The sequence below is a fragment of the Phyllopteryx taeniolatus genome, chromosome 19 (assembly GCF_024500385.1).
Source record: "Phyllopteryx taeniolatus isolate TA_2022b chromosome 19, UOR_Ptae_1.2, whole genome shotgun sequence".
NCBI lineage: Eukaryota > Metazoa > Chordata > Actinopteri > Syngnathiformes > Syngnathidae > Phyllopteryx > Phyllopteryx taeniolatus.
Genome location: NC_084520.1, coordinates 13,973,390 through 13,993,693, shown reverse-complemented (window position 1 = coordinate 13,993,693; position 20,304 = coordinate 13,973,390). Strand labels below are relative to the sequence as shown.

General features: G+C 42.1%; 2 protein-coding genes and 1 long non-coding RNA gene across 5 annotated transcripts in view; 2 read left to right on the top strand and 1 right to left on the bottom strand.

Annotated features, from left to right (window-relative positions):
• afap1l2 (actin filament associated protein 1-like 2) overlaps positions 1-11,289 on the top strand; it is a 30,481-nt gene extending 19,192 nt beyond the window's left edge. The window contains exons 5-19 of the mRNA XM_061755495.1: positions 1,927-2,038; positions 2,510-2,724; positions 3,489-3,668; positions 3,977-4,063; positions 4,134-4,215; positions 4,287-4,391; positions 4,965-5,176; positions 7,193-7,338; positions 7,433-7,544; positions 7,689-7,943; positions 8,023-8,287; positions 8,677-8,850; positions 9,137-9,324; positions 9,399-9,581; positions 10,572-11,289. Coding sequence (XP_061611479.1) covers positions 1,927-2,038; positions 2,510-2,724; positions 3,489-3,668; positions 3,977-4,063; positions 4,134-4,215; positions 4,287-4,391; positions 4,965-5,176; positions 7,193-7,338; positions 7,433-7,544; positions 7,689-7,943; positions 8,023-8,287; positions 8,677-8,850; positions 9,137-9,324; positions 9,399-9,581; positions 10,572-10,598 — 2,343 coding nt within the window. The 3' untranslated portion in view covers positions 10,599-11,289. The remainder of the gene's footprint in view (positions 1-1,926; positions 2,039-2,509; positions 2,725-3,488; positions 3,669-3,976; positions 4,064-4,133; positions 4,216-4,286; positions 4,392-4,964; positions 5,177-7,192; positions 7,339-7,432; positions 7,545-7,688; positions 7,944-8,022; positions 8,288-8,676; positions 8,851-9,136; positions 9,325-9,398; positions 9,582-10,571) is intronic.
• Positions 11,290-11,422: 133 nt separating this feature from the next.
• Positions 11,423-20,171, bottom strand: vwa2 (von Willebrand factor A domain containing 2). 3 transcript variants are annotated; one of them, XM_061755496.1, is made up of 15 exons: positions 20,087-20,170; positions 18,934-18,987; positions 18,783-18,850; positions 17,670-17,744; positions 17,334-17,467; positions 17,141-17,250; positions 16,345-16,542; positions 16,144-16,277; positions 15,944-16,073; positions 15,812-15,867; positions 15,612-15,719; positions 14,144-14,725; positions 13,071-13,616; positions 12,300-12,422; positions 11,423-12,075 (listed from the first exon to the last, which is right to left on the bottom strand). In XM_061755496.1, exons 3-15 carry the CDS (start codon positions 18,838-18,840, stop codon positions 11,942-11,944), a joined length of 2,388 nt encoding a protein of 795 aa, XP_061611480.1. In that variant the 5' UTR covers positions 18,841-18,850; positions 18,934-18,987; positions 20,087-20,170; the 3' UTR covers positions 11,423-11,941. The 3 variants fall into 3 exon arrangements, with proteins under 3 accessions (XP_061611480.1, XP_061611482.1, XP_061611481.1); XM_061755498.1 differs by lacking the exon at positions 12,300-12,422 and having other exon boundaries at positions 20,087-20,171; XM_061755497.1 differs by lacking the exon at positions 18,934-18,987 and having other exon boundaries at positions 20,087-20,158.
• On the top strand, positions 17,201-17,755 carry LOC133469000 (uncharacterized). The gene is made up of 3 exons (XR_009785599.1): positions 17,201-17,297; positions 17,419-17,586; positions 17,682-17,755. It is a non-coding gene; the product is annotated as an uncharacterized LOC133469000 (long non-coding RNA).
• Positions 20,172-20,304: the final 133 nt, after the last annotated feature.

Here is a 20,304-nt window from a genome sequence, read left to right as displayed (position 1 = left end):
AATATACCACGTTTAAGTCTCTTATTTTATTTTGAAAAAATAAAGAGAACAACATGTGCTTAGAAAAGGAAACAAATCGAAATGTCATATTTGGTCGTTAGTTTTTACAATCTTATGTTAGCAGGCAAGTTTTATTTATTATTATTTATTCTTGATCATGGGCTCCAATGAATGCTCCAATCATGACTCAAATGGCACAAAAAAGAAAAGTGTGCTTTAAAAAAAAGAAAAAAAATACTGCCGTATTTGTTTTTCTTATTATAGATGAGGCTACTTCCTGATTTCTAGGACAAGACAACAGGATTGTACTAGTTTTTATTCTCGGGCAGCGGGGGAATAATGGATTGTACCGTATTGAATTATGGCCCAGCAGAGAATATGTCGATTGCAATTCAAACTGCAAATAGAAAATACATTTCTAGAACCAAACTGAAAGAATCGTGGGCATCCGTACTTTTGTTTGTCCGTTTGGAGGAGATTTCCTCATTTACGGAGGATGCAAGACAACGGGACCGTAGGAATGTTACATATGGAACAAATTAATGGAATTCCAATTAATTTCAATGGGGAAACCTTTATTTAGCATATAAAATCCCTTTGGATCATCAACTTTCTAAAGCCTTCCCTACTTTTCCACTCACCTCCCCCAGGGCTTTCTTTGTCTGATTTTGGCACCCCCTCTGCTCAACTGCTCCGTCTCACATTTCTGTGATCTTGCTGGGGGAAATGTATGTGCCTTGGGAGGGATCCTGTGAAAGTGGAAGTTTGAAGATCAGTCGTTTTATCAGCGGCGGGAAGAAAATGTTTCTTAATTCAACTCACCGGGTTCTGTGGAGTTCACTTTGCTACAGTCGGACTGAAGTGACCTGATTTGTTTCAGTGCTCGGCGGAATAGTTGAAATACCTTTTGGTGGAAAGATCTGAGTAATCCCACATGAAAGCACTATTCTTTCATCTTCTGGCACGTTTTCAGTAATGTCATTGTATCCCACCAATGGGATACTATGGATATTATTCTCATTAATTGAGTTGTTTTGACACATTTTCTGTCTTTGGTGCAGGACATGAGCACTCCCCATGGGTCAGAAATAAATTATCTCCTACACTTTTGATTATGACATTTTTTGACATACCCTCAATATAAAAATACAAAAGATGATACAGAGCTTGCAGTAATGCAAAAAAATCATCAAGTGGTTGTCAAGGGCACCAATTTCACACTTGTGGGATATACAATGTGCGTTTAACCTATTCTCCTACGCTTAACCAGTTTTTCTGTGTGGTACGATTACCACAAGTGGGACGCTGGCTCCCTCTAGTGGTACCTTAAAGAATCATCAAAATTTGTCAAACAATTGGCCAACGTCATCTGCGCGCATTTATAGTCGACTGTACGTTTTAAACCGATCCATGAGCTTTATTCATTGATCTATTCAGTTCATCATGTTTGACTTGATCAAATGGTACATGAATACATACGCCAAGCATTAGTCATTGTAATTCCAAAAGAGTAAAGAGTAGTTACGATAAACTTTGCTGTTTTCTGACACTACACACAAATGAATCCAGAACTCTGTTTGATTCCAGTAAAGCTGCATGTGCAATACAGCTGGATCAAACATTAATATTGGTCACTGTGTGATGATTTCTTTATGCTTGCATAACAAACAACGCTCCCAAAACACCACAATAAGCACTATGAAGTATTTTAATCTGTACTCTGATTTAAATATAAAACACATTTTAGAGAGAAGGATAATCAGCTCCCCCTAGTTATTAGCTTTGAGCGGATTTATTCAATGCAGGAATGTCCAGACTTTTCCCACTAAGGGCTACATAGTGCTTTGTAGTTTGCAGAGATGTTTCTAATATTTTTGTGGCCTTATTTAGAGGAGCTACGTTAATCTTTTTCTTCCAATCCATTAGGGCGCCGTGACTCGGGAACCTTTTCCCCTGCCCGTCGTCCAGGCGCCGACCTGCTCGGACATCTCAGAGAGTTACTACGAGGAGGCTCAGCCTTATGAAGAAACCGTCAATGGTAAGTAAGACCTGGCCTTCGGTGATAATACTGTGTGATACTTTTCTTCCCTCTGTTGACTTATGGAAATGCTTTACTTTCTTCACGATCACGGATACCTGCACAATCTAATGGAGTCCAAAACAAAAGTTGTAGCAAAAAGATTATCCTAATGTGTGATCAAAATTTGAGCCAAATGTCCCAACCAAGGGGACCTTTTGATTTTGCAGGTGTAGCTAACGATGTGGTCAATGCATGTGTATTCTCACTGGAAGTATTATCTACCACTATTTTCCTTCTTTTTCTTCTCTTCTGCTGCCTGTGGCTCTCGTACAGACCTGCAAAGCCTCCTCTTAAGGCGTTGGCTGCGAGTGGCGAGCTCTGACAGTGTTGTCTATGCTGTTATCACCCGCGGTAGCTACCTGTCTGTCCTTGCAACTTCCCTTTTCCCGTCACCGTGTTATTTATTCCGGTGTCACTCTTACCTCCCAGACGACGGCGAGGCGGTCAGCAGCTCGTACGAGTCCTATGACGAGGAGGAAGTGGTGACCCGGGGGAAGTCGCTGTCGGCGCAGCACCAGTGGCCGTCGACCGAGGCATCCATCGAGCTGATGAAGGACGCTCGCATCTGTGCCTTCTTGTGGAGGAAGAAGTGGCTGGGTCAGTGGGCCAAGCAGCTGTGTGTCATCAGAGAGCACCGTCTACTGGTAAAAATTAAAGACAGTCAAAATATTTTGTTCTTTACTTTTGTTTTTGCCCCCTTGAACAGAAGTGTTTTTGTTTTGTTTTGTTTTTTAGCTACACTCCAGCAGACGCAGCAACAAAATCACTATTTTTCTGGACATGTTTGATTTGCTGCTCATTGCTAGGCCAGAATCTTTAGGGCTTAGTCATAACTGCCCCATAACCATGGGAATTGTTTCACATTTTAGTGAGCTAACTAGCAGACACAACATACCTGTTATATACTTGTTGCTGGGCAGAGTTCATTGGGCTCAATCACAACTGTGTCCTAGGACAATATACTTCACAACTTCAAATGCATTTTAGCTTTCTTACAGACACAGCAACACAGAACAAGAGATTCACTTGGCTTCTAATTTCTGGACAAGTTTGATTGGCCGCTTGTTGCTAAGCAGCATTCAAAGGGCTCCATGCAGCTGCCCAATCAGCCAATGAAAATATGTCTTCCCGACTGTTTGTTTAAATGAGAAACAGAAAAAACGCACTATAATCTTAGTATGTCAATACTCGAAAAATAAACTTTGCCAAATATATTTTTAATTCCTCTTCTGTATTAACTACATATTGTATGAGAAAGAAAAACAGATGTTGTGGCACACTGCTCCCCCTTGGGGATAAGAAACTCACAGATAACGATACAGATAAACTTCGTGCAAAAAAAATAAAATTAAATAAAATTAAAAAAAGTGTACACTGTCACCATAAGTGCCTTCTTTGCTGCTTTCAGTGCTACAAGAGCTCCAAGGAGCAAACGCCCCTGTTGGACGTGAGTCTGCTGGGCTGCAGCGTTACCTACAAGGAGAAGCAGCTGAAGAGGAAGGAGCACAAGCTGAAGATCGTTCCCGTGGGAGGTGAGGCCATCGTGCTGGGGCTGCAGAGCAAGGAGCAGACGGAGCAGTGGCTCAAGGTAATGTTTGGCTTGTACAAAGGTGAATGAACTAGTATCATGCCTAAATTGAGAATGATGGATTTGGTTATAAGCATCATCACCAAATTTAGAATGAATACGAGATGATGATGACAATATCTTAGGTTTTTACACAGTCGGCTCAAGGTATAAACACGCTAAAGAGTGTCTAACTGCTTTTCACCATTTCATTTTTCCTGATTTTTTAGGAGTGTGGATAAAACCATAACTAAAACTTGATTGACTTGTCTGTTTTCCAATTTAAAAATAGTGTTAATGTGTGTAACATCATTGATTTTGCTCATTAGGTAATCCAGGAGATCAGTCCCAAGCCGACCGAGAACGGCGACTTGCAGCATTCTGTCTCCGACTCTCCCAGGCTCATTTGCACTAAGGTAAAAATAAAATATGAACTTGGTAAGATTTATTACACACATAACTCTTAAATGCGGTTGTCTTTGACAGGGGGAGGTCGGCGAGCGACACTCAGTGGCTTCGGAAAGTGGCAGCAGCACTGACAGTCATGCTGAAACTCTCGAGAAAGATGGTGAGTTTCCACACAGTCATGTGCGGCTGCTTAGCGTCCCAGTCAATTTTTTTCTCTCTTGATTTTCCCAGTGAAGAAAAAATACAGCGCAGCTTTAAAGTTCAGCAACCTGATGAACATCGGAAAGAAAAAAGCATCGTTGTTGGAAAGCGCTGAGAAATGCGTCGAGACTTCGGGTGAGATTCAACGAGCTTATTGTTAAACGTACTGTTTATGTAATTTTTTTCATTTTACTAATTTTTTATTATTAAATTGTTTAATTTGATTAAATAACATCTTTATGTAAAATGTTTTGTTTTAATGCCGTTTTTATTGCATTATTTACAATAAATCAAATAACCAATTATTTAATTTGATTTATATTGACTAATTTGGGCGGCACGGTGAGCGACTGGTTGGAGCGTCAGCCTCACAGTTCTGAGGACCCGGGTTCAATTACCCGTCCCCGCCTGTGTGGAGTTTGCATGTTCTCCCCGTGCCTGCGTGGGTTTTCTCCGGGCACTCCGGTTTCCTCCCACATCCCAAAAACATGCATTAATTGAAGACTCTGAATTGCCCGTAGGTATGAATGTGAGTGCGAATGGTTGTTTGTTTATATGTGCCCTGCGATTGGCTAGCGACCACTTCAGGGTGTACCCCGCCTCTCGCCCGGAGATAGCTGGGATAGGCTCCAGCATGCCCGCCAGCCTAATGCGGATAAGCGGAACGGAAGATGAATGAATGACTAATTTGTTCACGTCCTTCGTCAGGCTACCTCAACGTGTTGGTGAACAGCCAGTGGCGAACGTGCTGGTGTCTCATCAAGAACGGTCAGTTGTGGTTCTACCACGACAAGAACAAGAACAAAATGAGCCAACCTGCTGTGAAGCTCGAGGGCTGCCAGATTTCGCCTGACCCCAGCCCGGAACACCTCTACTCCTTCCGAATCGACATGAGCGGCACGCAGCTGGCAACCCTGGAGGTATTTCGCACCCATAAACCACATTTATGCATAAAAGAAGAACAGGACCTCAGTGGTTAGTAGGAAATTACATCCAGAAAACTTAGCTCAAATTAAAGCTGTGTTGACAATGATTTTACACAATATTTTCTGTGTCAGGCAAGTGCACGGCACACACATAGACCCCAAGTGGTGCTCAAGCACCTGCCCTTTTGCCCTGGATGAAAAAAGTGGCCTTTTTGCTGCAGCCCATTTGTTTTCTTAATTGAACAATATATTTTTTTTTTAAATAAACTACTCTCTGTGTCATCAATGTCAGCCAAAGTGTGCTCCCACCTTCATTTATTTGGGGTTAATTAGAGGCACTTTAAATAATGCCAGGTGTGCGCTGATACCCATTTAACATGAATTTGAAAGTGACTGGTTAATTCTGCACACATATGAGGGTGTGTGCACTTGTACAACCACGTTATCTCAGTTGTTTATTTTTACTTCCCTCTATATTTTTTGTCAATTGTACAGGTTAACTAACAGTGGAAACAAAGTTTTTAAATTATTTATCTTGCTCTCATTTTTATATATCACTAAAAACTGCCATTTGAACAGGGGTGTGTAGACTTTTTATATCCACTGCAGCTTGCCTTATCTTCCTATCTCCTTTGTTAATAGTTGTATTATTGTTTTGTTGATTGTGCTAACAGAAATAAATACGTTAAATAAGTTATATTTATACTACAGTTTTTTTTTCTTAATTGTATATTAATAATTTTGGCAATGGGTGCACTTTTTTGACTTGAGCACCTGTTCCAAAAAAATTTCCTTGCATAAGCCTGTTCTGTGTAGTATCTCTATGCTGGCATCCATCACATCAGTCTTCAAGAAATCTATTGATTTGACAATGATTTTTCAAGTAACTCAAAAATATGTGCGATTTCTACTAATTATACTGCGTAACTTTATGAAATCCCACTAGACAAGCATTACTCAGTTAATGTTTTGACACACAACACCCGAGTCCTCTGACAGTTTTCATTAACGTGTCACTAACATCAAGTCGAAGTGACGGGTTGGTGGGCTGGGTTGGGTTGGGTCGCGTGCTGGCGATATACAAGCTGACGTAGGTGTGAATGTATATTTGACCCAGATGAGCACTTACGTCGTACGAGAGGTGGGCTCGCTTGTTCTGAGAACAACACATCTAGGACGAAGAAATACGTCTGCAGTGAAAAGAAAGAAAAAAAAAGACACGTGTCAGCATTTTTGTAAATCACCGGGTGCATGGTTACATGAAGTAAACACTGTCCTCACTGGAGCAAGGGTGGTCCATGTGTTGTATGTATGTGTGTGTGTGTGTGTGTGTGTGTGTGTGTGTGTGTGTGTGCATCTGGGTGGAGGGGGGATGTCCTGGGATTTGGTAACGGAAAAAGCCCTCCAGTTTCTCCCTGCTGCATATTTAAGTGTCAATAACGGTATTTAATGTCTCATCTGGAGCCTTTTTAAGACATTCTTTCTCACAGCATTCACCATGAATCCCATTGGACCAAACGGACATGGAAGAAACCGTTTGAAAAATTTCCTCAGGTTTGCTTGGTGGACCATACCTAAAGACACATTTTGGGGAAAAAAAAAAATACCTGATGAACTATACTAATGGACAAGCTCAATGGAAACTCCAACTTGGAGTTGCATCAACTTGATGGATGAATTCACGCCAAATTTACGTAACGCGACTTAAATAAGATACAGAGACCAAGTCAAGACTTTGAGCTCAAATCAAGTCAAGACTTTGAGGAGTCCAGACCAAGTCAAGACCAAAACTATGAGGAGTCCAGACCAAGACTTTTAAGAGTCCAGACAAAGTCAAGACCAAGACACTGAGGAGTCCAAAAAAAAAGCCACAATCAAGACATTGGGTAGTCCAGAACATACCAAGACTTTAAGGAGTCCAGACCAAGTCGAAAACAATACTATTAGTAGCCAAGATAAAACTGATGCAGAGAATGTATGGCTTCTTAATAGTCCCTTTTCTGTCTCTAGGCCAAGACGTCCGCGGTCATGGGCCACTGGCTGGGCCTCTTGCTGTCCCAGACGGGGACTAAGACTGACCCAGAGGAGCTGACCTACGACTACGTCAATGCCGAGAGAATCAACAGCATCGTCAATGCAGCAAAGACATCATTATAGTAAGACATAATGAAAAAACTGTAAGGGGTCCCTGGACCCAAAAGGTTTGAGAATCACTGTGCTCGGCTTTCAAATGTTTATGTGTGGCTCCAGCTTGATGCAGAGGCGCTACTCCGAGCCAAACACCTACATCGACGCCCTGCCCTCCACCCTCCAGAACCCAGACGAGCTGTACGACGATGTAGCATCTATAGCTGACCCAGAGGTATGAATGGGTGTCATACTGCAAGTCCTCAAGAATTTTACCCATTACAAAGACTTGTTACCCCAACTTATATACCATGCATTCAGCTCAAATGTTTCACTTTCAGTTTCACTGTACTGCTTCCTGCATGGGTTTTTTTTTCAGGATATTGTCGCTGGCAGTCTACCACAGAGTGAAGAAAATGACATTGAAGAACATCATGAAATGTCTGCACATGACCCAAAAGACCTGGTGGCTACTGATGAGGACCCTGAAAACAGAGTATACCTTGACCTGGTACCTGTGCGGTCTTTCTTGCATACAGTAGTTGGCGGGAAGGAATCCCCTGCACAAGAAACATCAGGAGAATCCCCCGAACCTTTAGAGGAACAGAATGACCCTTCGAGTCCAAATAAAGAGGTAACCTCATTCCTGGAAGAGGGTTTTGTTCATTTTTAAGTTTTAAGTACCTAAAGAAACTTCGGTGCCTCCATTCCAGGTCAGTGAAAATAATCTGCCAGAACCTGAAGCAGCATCTACTTTAAATGACTCCAGTTCCACCAAAGGAGAGGAAAAACACTCCCCGACTCCCACCACTAAACCTCAGCCGCAAACTCCACCTAACTCCAGAACCCTCCCCCTAAGCCAGGAGCTCCCTAAGAGGACCTTCAGTTCCTCAGGGGTCCCTAAAGCTTTGACTCTTCAAACAACCACTGGCTTTCCTCTCAGTCCTCAACCGCTCCGACCTAAAGCGTTTAGCACAGGTGAGAGGTACCAAACGGGAGTAACACACCGCCCACACCTTTCACCAAGTCAGGCGTCCAGAAAAAAAAAGCTAATGTGTATGGCTCTCTTAAGGCGTGGGCTGCTTTTTCTACAACAGGAATCTCCATTCACTGGCCAAAACTTTAGGAGCCCCTGATATAAAAAAAAAAGTCTTCCTTTACAAACGTAGTGCTAAAATAAGTCCAAAAACTAAAGACAACATCAGCTGTTAAACTTCTGAATTATTGACAATTAATTTCAATTTTAATTTAATGTATTTTACCATTTTTAGATGAAAACATTGTAAATAGAGCCTTTGCAGATAAAGCGTTGTATTTTGTATACCTGGTGATATAGTCTGACTTTTGGATCGGATGTTGATTTCCAGGCTGTCCCGGTGCCGTTGAGGGGAAGCTGGGCAAAAAACGCACGGAGGCCGATTTGTTGCGCTACAGCGACGAGCGTGAGCGTCTGGAGAAAGAGCGCGAGGAGGTCAGGAGCAGCCTAGCCAGCCTGAAAAAGGAACGGAGGGAAACCAAAGAGGAGTTGAGCACCTGTCAAGGTGAAATTTACAATTTCTAAGAGCAGGGCTTCTAAAATTATCACCCTCATATGGTAATTGTAACGCCAATTAAACATAACTACCATGTGTACCACAAAATGACATGAATTAAAAAAAAAAAAAAAAAGCATTAGGTATTTTTGAGAAAAAGTCAACGTTAAAATAAAAATAAAAAAATTTGAAAAAAGGTTGTAAATAAATAAAGAGTCTCCCCTGTAAGGGGTCCCTTAACCCAAAAAGCGACTCAGACTGCATGACTGAGGGGTCTGCTGTTTGTTTGTTTCAGATGCCAAGCAGCAGGCCTCATTGGAAGCTCGGCTGAAGCAAATGGAGGAGGCCAGTCGGGAAGCGGAGCAGCGGCGTGTGGAGGTGGAGCTGCAGCTGGTGGAGGTGAAGGAAAGCCTGAAGAAGGTGGAGGCTGGGCCCTTCACGCTCGGGACCACACTGGACAGCAACCTCCAAGACATATCAACGGTCAGCCGCCATGAAGCTGAAGAAGTCCTCAGTATGAACATGTGGATTAACATACTCATTTTGCTCACCCTCAGACAAAAACAGTGACTCCGCCTGCGTCCCAAATTGCATCATCGCCATCCTCATCATCTTCCTGCCATGCATCCAGCAGTCCTACCAATGTAGACCCAGCATCTCCTGTCAATTCAGCTTCTGCACTAAAGAACAGACCCACGTCAATCATGGCCACCAAAGGCAAAGTGCTGCAGAAAGCCAAAGTGAGACCTGCTTACACAACATAAGGTTTTGTGAAAAAAAGTTAAAGTACTGTACAGTGGAACACACACGTAAAATAAAATAATATTAGCTCAAGTCATATTTCCCCATTAAAATGAATGGAAATGCCAGAATAGAATATAAAGCATTAAACAGTGTAAATCATGATAATTCAATGAGCAATGCACGGCTCCTTCAGATGTGTGTGCCTTGCCCACCAGGGGGCAGTATAATGCAAACATGTCGATTTATGAAACGCAGAAGACAGTCGCAACTAAAAAGCAATATTAGTCGTTCTTCACAGAGGATAAAGAATATATGCCTGCGAGTATTGTTGTATGCTGTTTGTATGTGCTACTACCTCTTCAAATATAATCTGTTTAAAGGTTTATAATTACTACGTCGATGCTAGTATCATGAGCCCGTCTACGGCGTTTTGCATAGTGTGTTAGCAGTAAGCTAGCAGAACGAAACAAATTTCATTTTAAGTTATATACACAACGTGCAGTTCTCTTTTAGTCTTTTGTTTTAAACTTCTAATGAAGTGGCAATTAACAGCTTGAAGAATTGTTCAATATTTCAACTCAACTTTATTTATATAGCGCTTTCACGACAGCTGCAGCTGTCTGCCAAAATGCTGCTTTTGTGACGTTAACTCCCAACATTCCTGGCACTCGTTACTCACATTTTTGCTTGCAACTCAAGACAAAAAATTGGCTCGTATCTTGAAAAACTGCTAAGTCTGGTCACTCTTAAGTTGCGGGACCACTGTATTTACTGTAAGAGACACTTTTTATATATATATATATATAAAGGACAGATGGTCCAGGTCAAAAAAGCCAAACATACTAGTGGAGTTAATCCTTTAGATGCTCATAATGCATTCGAAGATGGTTGGAACGCCAAATTGTGTTTGACTTTTGAGGCATATACTTCCAGAAAATCTTGGGTGAACTCCAAATTGTAATCAATTAAATCCTCTGTCATTACAGGAGTGGGAAAGGAAGTCCACCACCTAAAGAAGAGAGTCCATGGTCTTCTGGGTCAACCTGTCTGGGCCTGCGTGGCTCTCCCTTAACTGTTTCCACCAAGTGGTACAGTCCGGTTTATGTTTGTCATGGTACGTTTCGGTACCCGATCTCATTTGTATTCTTCCCATTCCCATTGTTGCACAGAAGTGACCATTCTCTGTTGACCGATCAATAAGGTACCCTAGCAGAAGGGTGCTAAAAAAGTTTTTTTTTTTAAACGATTATCTCTCTTACTTCCCTTCTAAAACTTGGGATTATTTGGGCTGAAGCAAACTGTACTGCTTGGTGGAAACTTGAAATTTTAGTTGGCAAATGCTAGTTTGTTTGACCAGACAATCAAATAAATCCTCATTAAATCATCATCCTGCGCACAAGAGCGTCCGCTCTGAAACCACTGGATACTTTTAAAGACTTGTTGTGCTCCAAAGGGAGGGATTTAAATGTGGTAGCATTCTGGCCAGTCAACTAATTGTTCTTGAACACTGAAAAGCGTCTAAAGTTTGAAACCACTGACTGTCTTAAATTGGCAACGAGTCATCCTGGAGATTGCAGCTTGGTTCGACATTTATGCTGGTAGCCAAGATGTAAATATATGCACGCCATTCATTCAGCCTTTTTTGGGTCTGTATTGCTCGCTAAAAATGCACTTTTTACTCAAATAAATACGTACTGACAAGAATGTTGGCTGAGTGATTGTTTCATCAAATATACTGATCACATTTTTCTGATGTAATCATTTGGAATTATTACAATTTTCCTAAAAGAAAATACAGTGCAATACTGACGCAAGATAAACACAGTGGCTGCAAACCTCACATTTAGTTCACTTTACTAGAAAATGTTCCTGTAAACAATCATGGAATTTACAGAAACACACATTCACTATATTAGTTATACAATCTAAAGAGATCAATACAAAACAAAGCTCTACAAATAGAATAAAGCTGTTTTCAACTTATGCATTTTATACCCAGTGCTTGTCCTCCGATGAGTACAAAACATTCTCACTGCGTTTCAAAGACACAATTTTACACTACAAATACAGTAGCAATGTAGCTGTCAGATATATTGAACGCATCCCAGAGGTGATAAAAATCATATAAAAGTATCATGTAAACATAAAACATAACTTGACCTTTTGAGACAAACTTACTTTGGTCTTGGAAGGATTGGAATGAAAATGATTACATATTTAAAAACACATGCGTAGTGCCTATTGCATCATAGAAAATTGAATTGTTGATTTTATAAAAGTCCTTGATGGTGAATGAAGAGTCCATCGTGAGTGAAATTGTTTGTGTTTTGAGTGAGTGTGTGTGTGTGTGTGTACGTCAGGCTGCCTGTCTCCTGCGGTGCTGTTTGTAGTGGTAAAGGAACTCCTGGTGACTCTTCTTCTGCCTTTTGTTGTTCTTCCTCAGACCAACAGGTCTGCGAAGATCTCCTCTAGATAAAAATCTGGTGCTTCCTACAAACACACAAACCCTTGTAAGAATATGGTTCATATTAGAAAATAACTGGAGCGTGGGCTGGACATAACACCTATCCCCATCCATTTATTTTCTTCCTTTAATATATTGCATCCCTACGGCCAGAGGGGGAGCGCTTTACCACATTTGGAATTAAATGTTTTAATTGCTGCTTAAAATGCAAGTTGGAATGAATGAATCAATAAAATACAAGTCGACTGACGTGTTTCACAGTGAGGTCCCTCGAAGCCTCGACACTGACAGCGAAAACTTCCTCCCGAAAGGACGCATACGCCATCGTTCGTACAAGGGTTGGGCTTGCAAAGGTCCACAGGCTTTTTCACCTCTGGTAAAAACAACATTTTGGGATTGTAAGAACGTCATAAGGATGTCCACAAAGCCTCTTTACAGTTAAAAAAAAGATACTGATGGGATATGTTAATCAGATGTGTTCTATATGGAACAATTGGACAATTACCCCCACCCCATGAAATTTCAAATAATCAATGCACAAATGAAAGAAACATGCACTTGTTTGTCCAAAGACAAAATGTGACTGTAGCTGTAGTAAAAGTGATTCCTAAATATTTAAGGCTCTTAAATATCACCCCTTAAAATGGTTTCTCTTGTCCATTCCTCTTGATGAAGTTAAAGTAATTGTTAAATTTAGTTTTAGCAGACATTTCAAATTGTAGTAATTTTGCTTTGAAGTTGTCTCCTAACCTAAAGGCAAAACTGTTACTAAAACTGTTTGAGCCATCTAGAGGAGGAAAAAAAAAAAAGCGATGTACATGTACTCAGCTGAAATGACAATTGCTCTGACCATGGGTAGACCGAAGGTAAGTCCTCTAGCTTCTATTTTTTCCAAACAACCTCAATACATACTAATTTTGTATTAATTTTCACAGATGTATATTCACTTGCTTTTGTAATAAATGTGTTCAATTTTACAGAGACTTTATAGAGCCTGCATTTTCCACTCAAGTCTTCTCACCTGAACACAGCGTCTGCACCACCACATCCTCAAAGTACTTGAGGTCCTCGTAAAACGGCACCAAGATCATATGCTCCTCCGAGCCGGCAATCCGCAGCAGGCTTTCCCTCTGCACGTCTCCGATGCCGATGACAAACAGCAACACTCCGTCCTCACGTAACTTCCGAGCAGGAACCAAAGCATCGCCTGAGCTGTCAGTCACCAGCACCACCGCCTTGTTGATGCCGGGACGCGCTCCCTTGGCCACGGTGAGGACGTCGGTGTGAATGTGGAGCAAGGCGGCGCCCGTCGACGCCACCCCGCCGACATAGCTGGCCTGAGCCGCCGCCTTGAGGATGGCGGAGTCCGTCTCGTGGGCATCCAGGTTGAAGACGGTGGTGGCTTTGCGACCGTAGGTCACCAGTGCCACCTGGGCCAGGTCGCGGTTGATGTCGAACTGGACGGTGAGGCTGCGCACAAAGTCGCGAAGGGTGGCGAAGTTGTCGCGGCTGACGCCACCAGAGGCATCGAGGGCGAACACCAGGTCCACTGCTTGACCCAGGCAACCTTAGGGATGGAAATATAGAAAAATGATTACAGCGTCCTGCAATATGACGTTTCATCGTTTACGGCCCTGCTATATCGCAGATATTTAAGAGATAACTGAGGTCTACTGGGAAAAGAAATGCAGCGTAATTAACAGTAAGACCTAACATCCAGTTTCCCAAAGGATATATTGCTTTTAGAGCAACCATCAGTCTTTTCAAGATGCATTCGAGTGATTTCAAACACAGCCAATGAATCAAAAAATTATGTCGGTGATAATGTTCACTCGTGTATGTGGCAGCAAAGCATGGCTGAGAACTGCCAAACAACTGAAGAAGAGGAGGCCATGTTTGTTTTCACTGTCAAGAACTCAAATGACTGTCAAAAGAAAAGTATTCTAAAAATACAATTCCAATGCTGTAGGTGCCAGTAACGCACATTTCCATTTGCTGGCCGTGCCCTAACTCACCACAATTATCTCATAGAAATCATTAAAAGTAGTTTTTTGAGTTGGTAACATACACACACATGAATAAACAGAGCGCCACCTTGTGTATCCACGCTGCAGATCTTGGCCTTGAGTTCAGGGATTTTGGCAGCGAGCCAGTCAGGAGATGTGTAGGTGAGGGTCCTTTGAGGGTTTCCTGTGATGTTATCCAGTTGTCCTTTCAATCTGTCCGGTCCAACCGCAATGAGGAAGATCTCCTGATCCCGTGCGTACTTAGATGGCTCCACTACCGCGTCCGCGGAGGGCGTGCCGGTGAGCAGCACCACCGCGCGGGGCAGGTCGTCACTGACGTCGGCGAACACCGGCGCACTCACAAAGCCATTGCGTGTGACGTATCGCAGCGCTTTGCCCGTTTCGGTCCGGCCGCCAACAGGTGTCAGGGCGTCCACGGCCTTAAGCAGACCCTTGAGGTCGCCTTTGAACTTCCCCACCTGAATCGCAATCTGAGCCTCCCCGCCAAACACGGCCAAGCCAACTTTGCTGGGGGTGTTGGAGCCCATCACGGTCTGCAGGAAGCGCTTCAGAAAGGATTTAAAGCGCAGGAAGCCTTCCAAGGTGAGCGTGGCTGAGCCCTCCAACAGGAAAAGCAGGTCCATTGAACAGTCCAACGATAAAGCTGGAGCTGATAAGAGACAACGTGTCAACATAAACATAAAGCTTCATAAGGTTACGACCCCTTTTTTATCTCTTGATAGAATAAATTAATACTTTATTTGTATTGTGCTACATTGCAGATCTCACGCCTGTGTACAGAAGAAAGAACATTTTAAAATATTTTCCTTTTTGTGTATGTTGGGTTACTTGAGGAGAAGTAATAGGTTATTTTTATTGCTGACAAATCAAACTTGACCCTAACAGTATGTACTATATGTTAAAGGGGAACTAAACCCAAGATGTCAAAACCTTCTGATATACAGTATTTAGTGAATTTGTAAGTTGGTGTTTTTTTTATTCATTTGTTTACATTTTGTTCCCTTACATCCATTCATTTTCTATAGCACAGGAGAGGCAGTGTACACACTGGACTGGTTGCCAGTCAATCATAGGGCTCTTGTATAGAGTCAAATTATTTCATACCAAAGGAGAATTTAGAGACAGTCTATTTTCTAATGTGGCGTGACCTCAGCAAAATACTTGAGGATTGGAAGCATATACTGTACCTGCGGTCAAAAGTTGCCATCTGGATAAATCTCTGCTTTTGCAACTGATAAATTGGAAAAATGTCTGTGTCTATATGTGCCATGTGATTGGCTGGCAAACAGTTCAGGGTGTAACTCACCTCTCGCTCAAAGTCAGCTGGGAGAGGCTCCAACTCACACACAACCTTGATGAGGAAAAGCGTTCCAGGAAATGGATTGATGCAAGCATTCATACAAAGTTGAAAGCATGAATTTTTCCTGCTAATGTCTTCATTAAGTAATCAGTAAGATTCAGGTGTCAAGCTAAAGATTAAATAATTGATTTTCTGAATGTGCTTCAAAACTTTGACCATATCTCAATGTACAGACCGCAGTGAGGGTCTCCTCCATAGCCTGGCGGACAGACACAAGTGTAGTCCTCTGGACCTGCCGAGACACACGTCCCTCCGTTCAGACATGGCTGTGAGTCGCATGGGTCTGGAGGAAGACGTAGCGAAAAGATAAACAAAATGAAGACAAATTAAAAACATTAAGAGAAGGTGAGCAAAAAACAGAAAGAAAAACTCTACCAGGACAAATGGTCCGTTGGCAGATGCTCGCGTGCCTCTTGTAGGCCTTCTTGTACCTGCCACACACAAACTCATTGAAAAGATCAAAATGTGACAACTGCTCTTCAGTGCTGTGTGCCCATGTTTACTTGCCTGTAGTATGGACAGAGAGATGTGTGTGGGAAATAACCCTTGGAGCCTTTCCAGCACATGAAATTCCCCTGCAGCTCCTTCACCGTCTCCAGTGTCTTTCTCTCACAGGGGAACGCCTCGACCTGGCAGCCTTTGGGAAGAGGACAGGAGGAAATATGAAGGCATTTTGAATTCAGGAATACCAATGGGGTTCACTGTACCTGCAGGAGTGGCATTGCAAAATGAGTTGGCGGTGAGTGTCGTGCATAAGCTGTTGACAGCGTCGTAAAAATGCTCAGCAAAGAAAACGTGGCTCTCTACTGGCTCACTAGCCAAAGCATGAAGCTCCTCCCATCTGGACGAAATAAAGGAAGCTTTAATGAATCATTCCTCACGTAAACCATTTTGGCCAGCAAGCATACCTCGGATAGCGCAAGCCGACAGCGAACAAGACGACGCCTTCCTCTTTGAGCTGGGCCGCCACCTGTATAGCGTTGCCCTGCGACATCCCGTCTGATACGAGGATGGCAATGCGGGCCACGGCTGAAGAGTTGCGCCCATCCGCGAAACCTTTCCAAAGCGCGTACTTCAAAGCTAGGCCCGTCTGGGTGCTGCCGCCTCTGTAAATGTGTCATGCAAGGGAGTGTGCGATGATTGACAGCCAAAATACACTCATGCTAATTCTTGTTGGCTGACTTCCTGTTTGAGCTTTTGAACTCGGTATGTGGGCTTGTCAGCTTGGTGAGATTTTCCTCACCCAATGGCTCGTAACACGCATTTTCACACAATTATACTTGTTGAAAAGGACATGTATGTCAGTGGGAATACAAGCACACCCTTGTGAGAAACCAATTTTCTCACACCATTACACTTCATTTGCACGGTCAAAAATAATATAAAACATGTCCACCTACACAATTGGAAGCATAAAATTGTACAAAATGCTGCAATATTATGAGAGAACTGCTTTTCCCCCACGTCTTAACCTCATTAGGGTCACGGGAAAGCAGTTTAGTCTTTAACAAACCTCACATGCATGTTTTTGGAAAACCTACACGAGCATGGGCAGAAGGCCGGAGCTGAGATCTGAACCTGAGAACTGGGAGTCAGATGTGCTTACCGCTGGTTGACCGTGCTGCCATTATCTGAAATTGTCTCATAAAGGTAGTCTTTTTAACTGTGTGAAAGATAACAAAATGGACAGAGGCCAACACGCACCTGAAGGAAATCTTCTTCAACCGTATCTTCAGCTCTTGCTTGGTGGTGTATGAATCCAAAGCGAATTCCAACCGAGGGACAGAACCAAACTGGATGAATCCTACACGCACCTGAATGGGGCAGCGGTGTACTGAGAATGAATGCTGCCCAATCAAAGGTGGTGTATAATAGGGAGGGAGGAGGGGGATCACACCTTATCTGGTCCGATGTCGAGGGCTTGACAGACTTTTATTGCGAAATGTTTGGACCGCTCAAAGCTGCCCTTCCCCACACTGTAGGAGCCATCCATGAGGAAGAGGATGTCCATGGCTGCAGAGCACTGCATCACTTCCAGGAGAACGATACAATTACACAAAGGGCAATTTTCAGCTCTGTGGAAAGCCGTTCCGGAGTGAAACATGTCTGCACTAGCCCCAAAGAATCACAACCGCCGGTGTTGTACTCAGGTTGCGAAGCACAGATGAAACATAAGAGTTTTGCAAATCTCGATTGTTTAACGCCAATGCATTTAATTCATGTTTTGACTCACTCTCCCCTGCAGAATTGATCTTCAGGATGTTGTCACGGCTGGTTTGGATTTCCTGCACAGAGTTACCCTGCTGAACTAAGAGAGAGCACAGAGGTCAGTCAGATTGCATGAATAAAACTAAAAAGAAAAAGAACAATCGGGATAGACTTAAATTAAAATTATGGACATGTTCATTCAAACCTGTTGAAGAATGGTTTATATTTTTTACACCATTCTAAATAGAATTGTACGTGTTATTTCACTCTGTCCAGTTCCACAACATTGTTTTCAAACAAAAGCCTCCCCCCAAATACATTGATGCCTGATATTTAAGGAATTAAAGGGCCAAAGTCACTAAAGAAATACAATATATAAATTACTGGTTGGGGGCCCTAATAATAACAATTTCCACTCATCTGTCAAAACCTCCCCAATCCTGACCCCAATTTCATCTAGCCTTATTCCAACATCATTGCAAGTCGTCCTGCGCCTAGCTGCTTTCTCACGACCACAGGGGCCATCTTGCTCCAAAACAACAATATAATAAAAAGTTAAGTGCCTTAAGGCAAAAATGACCACTTTAATATGAATGCCTGCTAATGCTAGAATGTCAGACACTAAACTGAGCCTGCTCCCTTTTTCAATCGAGCCCACCGAGCCTTTACATAATAGTCCATTTATATTTGGTGCATTCATTTTATTTTGTTTTTTTCCTTAAATAGGTTAGCTAAAACATATTGAATCAGTTTTTTATTTTTTTTATTTTATCTCATTAAATATGTTGACTGATTGTGCATAAAAATATCTATTTGTTGAATGAAGAATTTAACGTTTTATTTCATGAATAAAATGAGAATGAATCATATTAAAATAAATTACTTTAGAGACACATTTTAACTATTTTCCTATTTTTACTTGATCTATGAATGACATGGACCATCTGTCCCTTTTAAAAATCAAATGTGGCCCTTGCGCACATTTGCAAAGTGTCTGTTGGAAAATGGGATTTGTGATGGGTAACGACTCAGTGTTGACATAAAGCATTCCAAAAGCTTATCATTAAAACTAGTATTTGTATTTGAGGGAGTGAAACGGAATGCAAACAGTCATACAAAAAAAAAACTTTCAGCTGACCTTGAAGCAGCAACAGCACCGTTAGACGCAAGCCAGGATGAAAGGTAATGGGGAGCATGTTGGGAAACCTGCAACAATGAACAATTTAAGATCAGTGTAAAGAAATGTATGAGGAGGGGGCTTTTAGCAAGAGCAAAATACAACTGCATACGTATGTGTTCCTGCCGGTTCTCCCTGTCCTTTTACTGCTGTGTGGTGCAAGTACCTGGGAAATGGCATGAATTAAAAAACAAATTCTCATGAACAATTGTAACATTCTTAGACATGTAACCAACAACTCGATACATATGTTGCCTGTTTTTAACTGTATTTGAATGCTGTAAAATACCCCCAGTGCGAAATGTACTTTTACGTAAACTGCAAAGAAAATCCCAGTGATGTGACACAATGGTGGCTAACAACAAGCCATCCTATCCTCTCCAAATTTTAACTTGTTTACGTGTGCGAAAAAAAAAAATGTTTTGCAACGCTCCCCCAATTATATATTCACATCTTATAAATTAAAAGAAACAAATGTTAATCGTGCCCCCTTTGCGCTTTACTTTCTGCATGGCCGCTCTGTCTTCCCAGGTCAAGTCAGATTTAGAAGGGCCAAAAGGTTGTGTGACCAGCCGAGCTTTAACTCAAGAGCCCAAACAAATTGGAGCACGTCGGCCTGCTTAAGTACAAAGTAGGAAAAGCACAGAATTCCAACTGAACTGTACCTAACAAATCATTGACAAGACCCCACCCTATCTTGGCTCTGCTCACCATGCATACCACCACCCGCAATCTCCTTTCCAGCTTTATTAACCTCTTTGTTCCCAGTTTGCTCTTTTGGCGGATCTTTTCAAATTTTTACCCCAAACAACTGGAACACTCTGCCACAAAATTCACCTCATTCATATCAGTATTGCTTAAAAAGTTAGTGAGGAATACTATGCACGATCGTCGCACCTGTTTTTTTGCCAGTTATGAAACTTGTATTTATTATATGCTAAAATGTAATGTATTATGTAAATATGTAACTACATCATATTGCAGTTTGTGTTTTGGGATTTGCTTTTACTTTGCAGTTTTACTGTCTGCAGCCACAATGCTTTAAAATTCTATGATGTCAAGTTCACAGACCTTGTCAATTAAAACTGAGCATTATTCCCTTTTTAAGCGATTTTTGATGAGGCTCCTATATACAGGGAGTTAAAATAACTGTTACATTGATGTCAGTAATGCATGAGAACATAACAATCCCACAGTTTGGTTTGAAGCGAAAAAATGGCTTTTTAAAATGCATTACCGGTTCAAACTAATTTGTCTCTACTTACCAAAGGCTTGTCAAAATCCACTTTCCATGACCTGCTGACCCCCCCTCCTGCTGACTTCACACACCTCTTTGCTTCCACAATGATCCCAAGCACACAGGATAGCTGTTAGCACCTCACCGGGCCCGCCCTACCCTCCACCTACACCGGTAAACCCTCCCAGCCCCTTTTAATTTTGTTCGAGTGATGTGCTATACTTGGAAATAACACAATGCAGTACA

Coding starts and splice junctions, on each gene's coding strand:
- vwa2 (XM_061755496.1), bottom strand. CDS start 18,840: ATGCTCCCCATTACCTTTCATCCTGGCTTGCGTCTAACGGTGCTGTTG. Junction 16,074..16,143: donor TTGCAATGCCACTCCTGCAG/GTACAGTGAACC, acceptor CTCTTCCCAAAG/GCTGCCAGGTCGAGGCGTTC. Junction 14,726..15,611: donor TGGAGGAGACCCTCACTGCG/GTCTGTACATTG, acceptor GTCTCTTATCAG/CTCCAGCTTTATCGTTGGAC.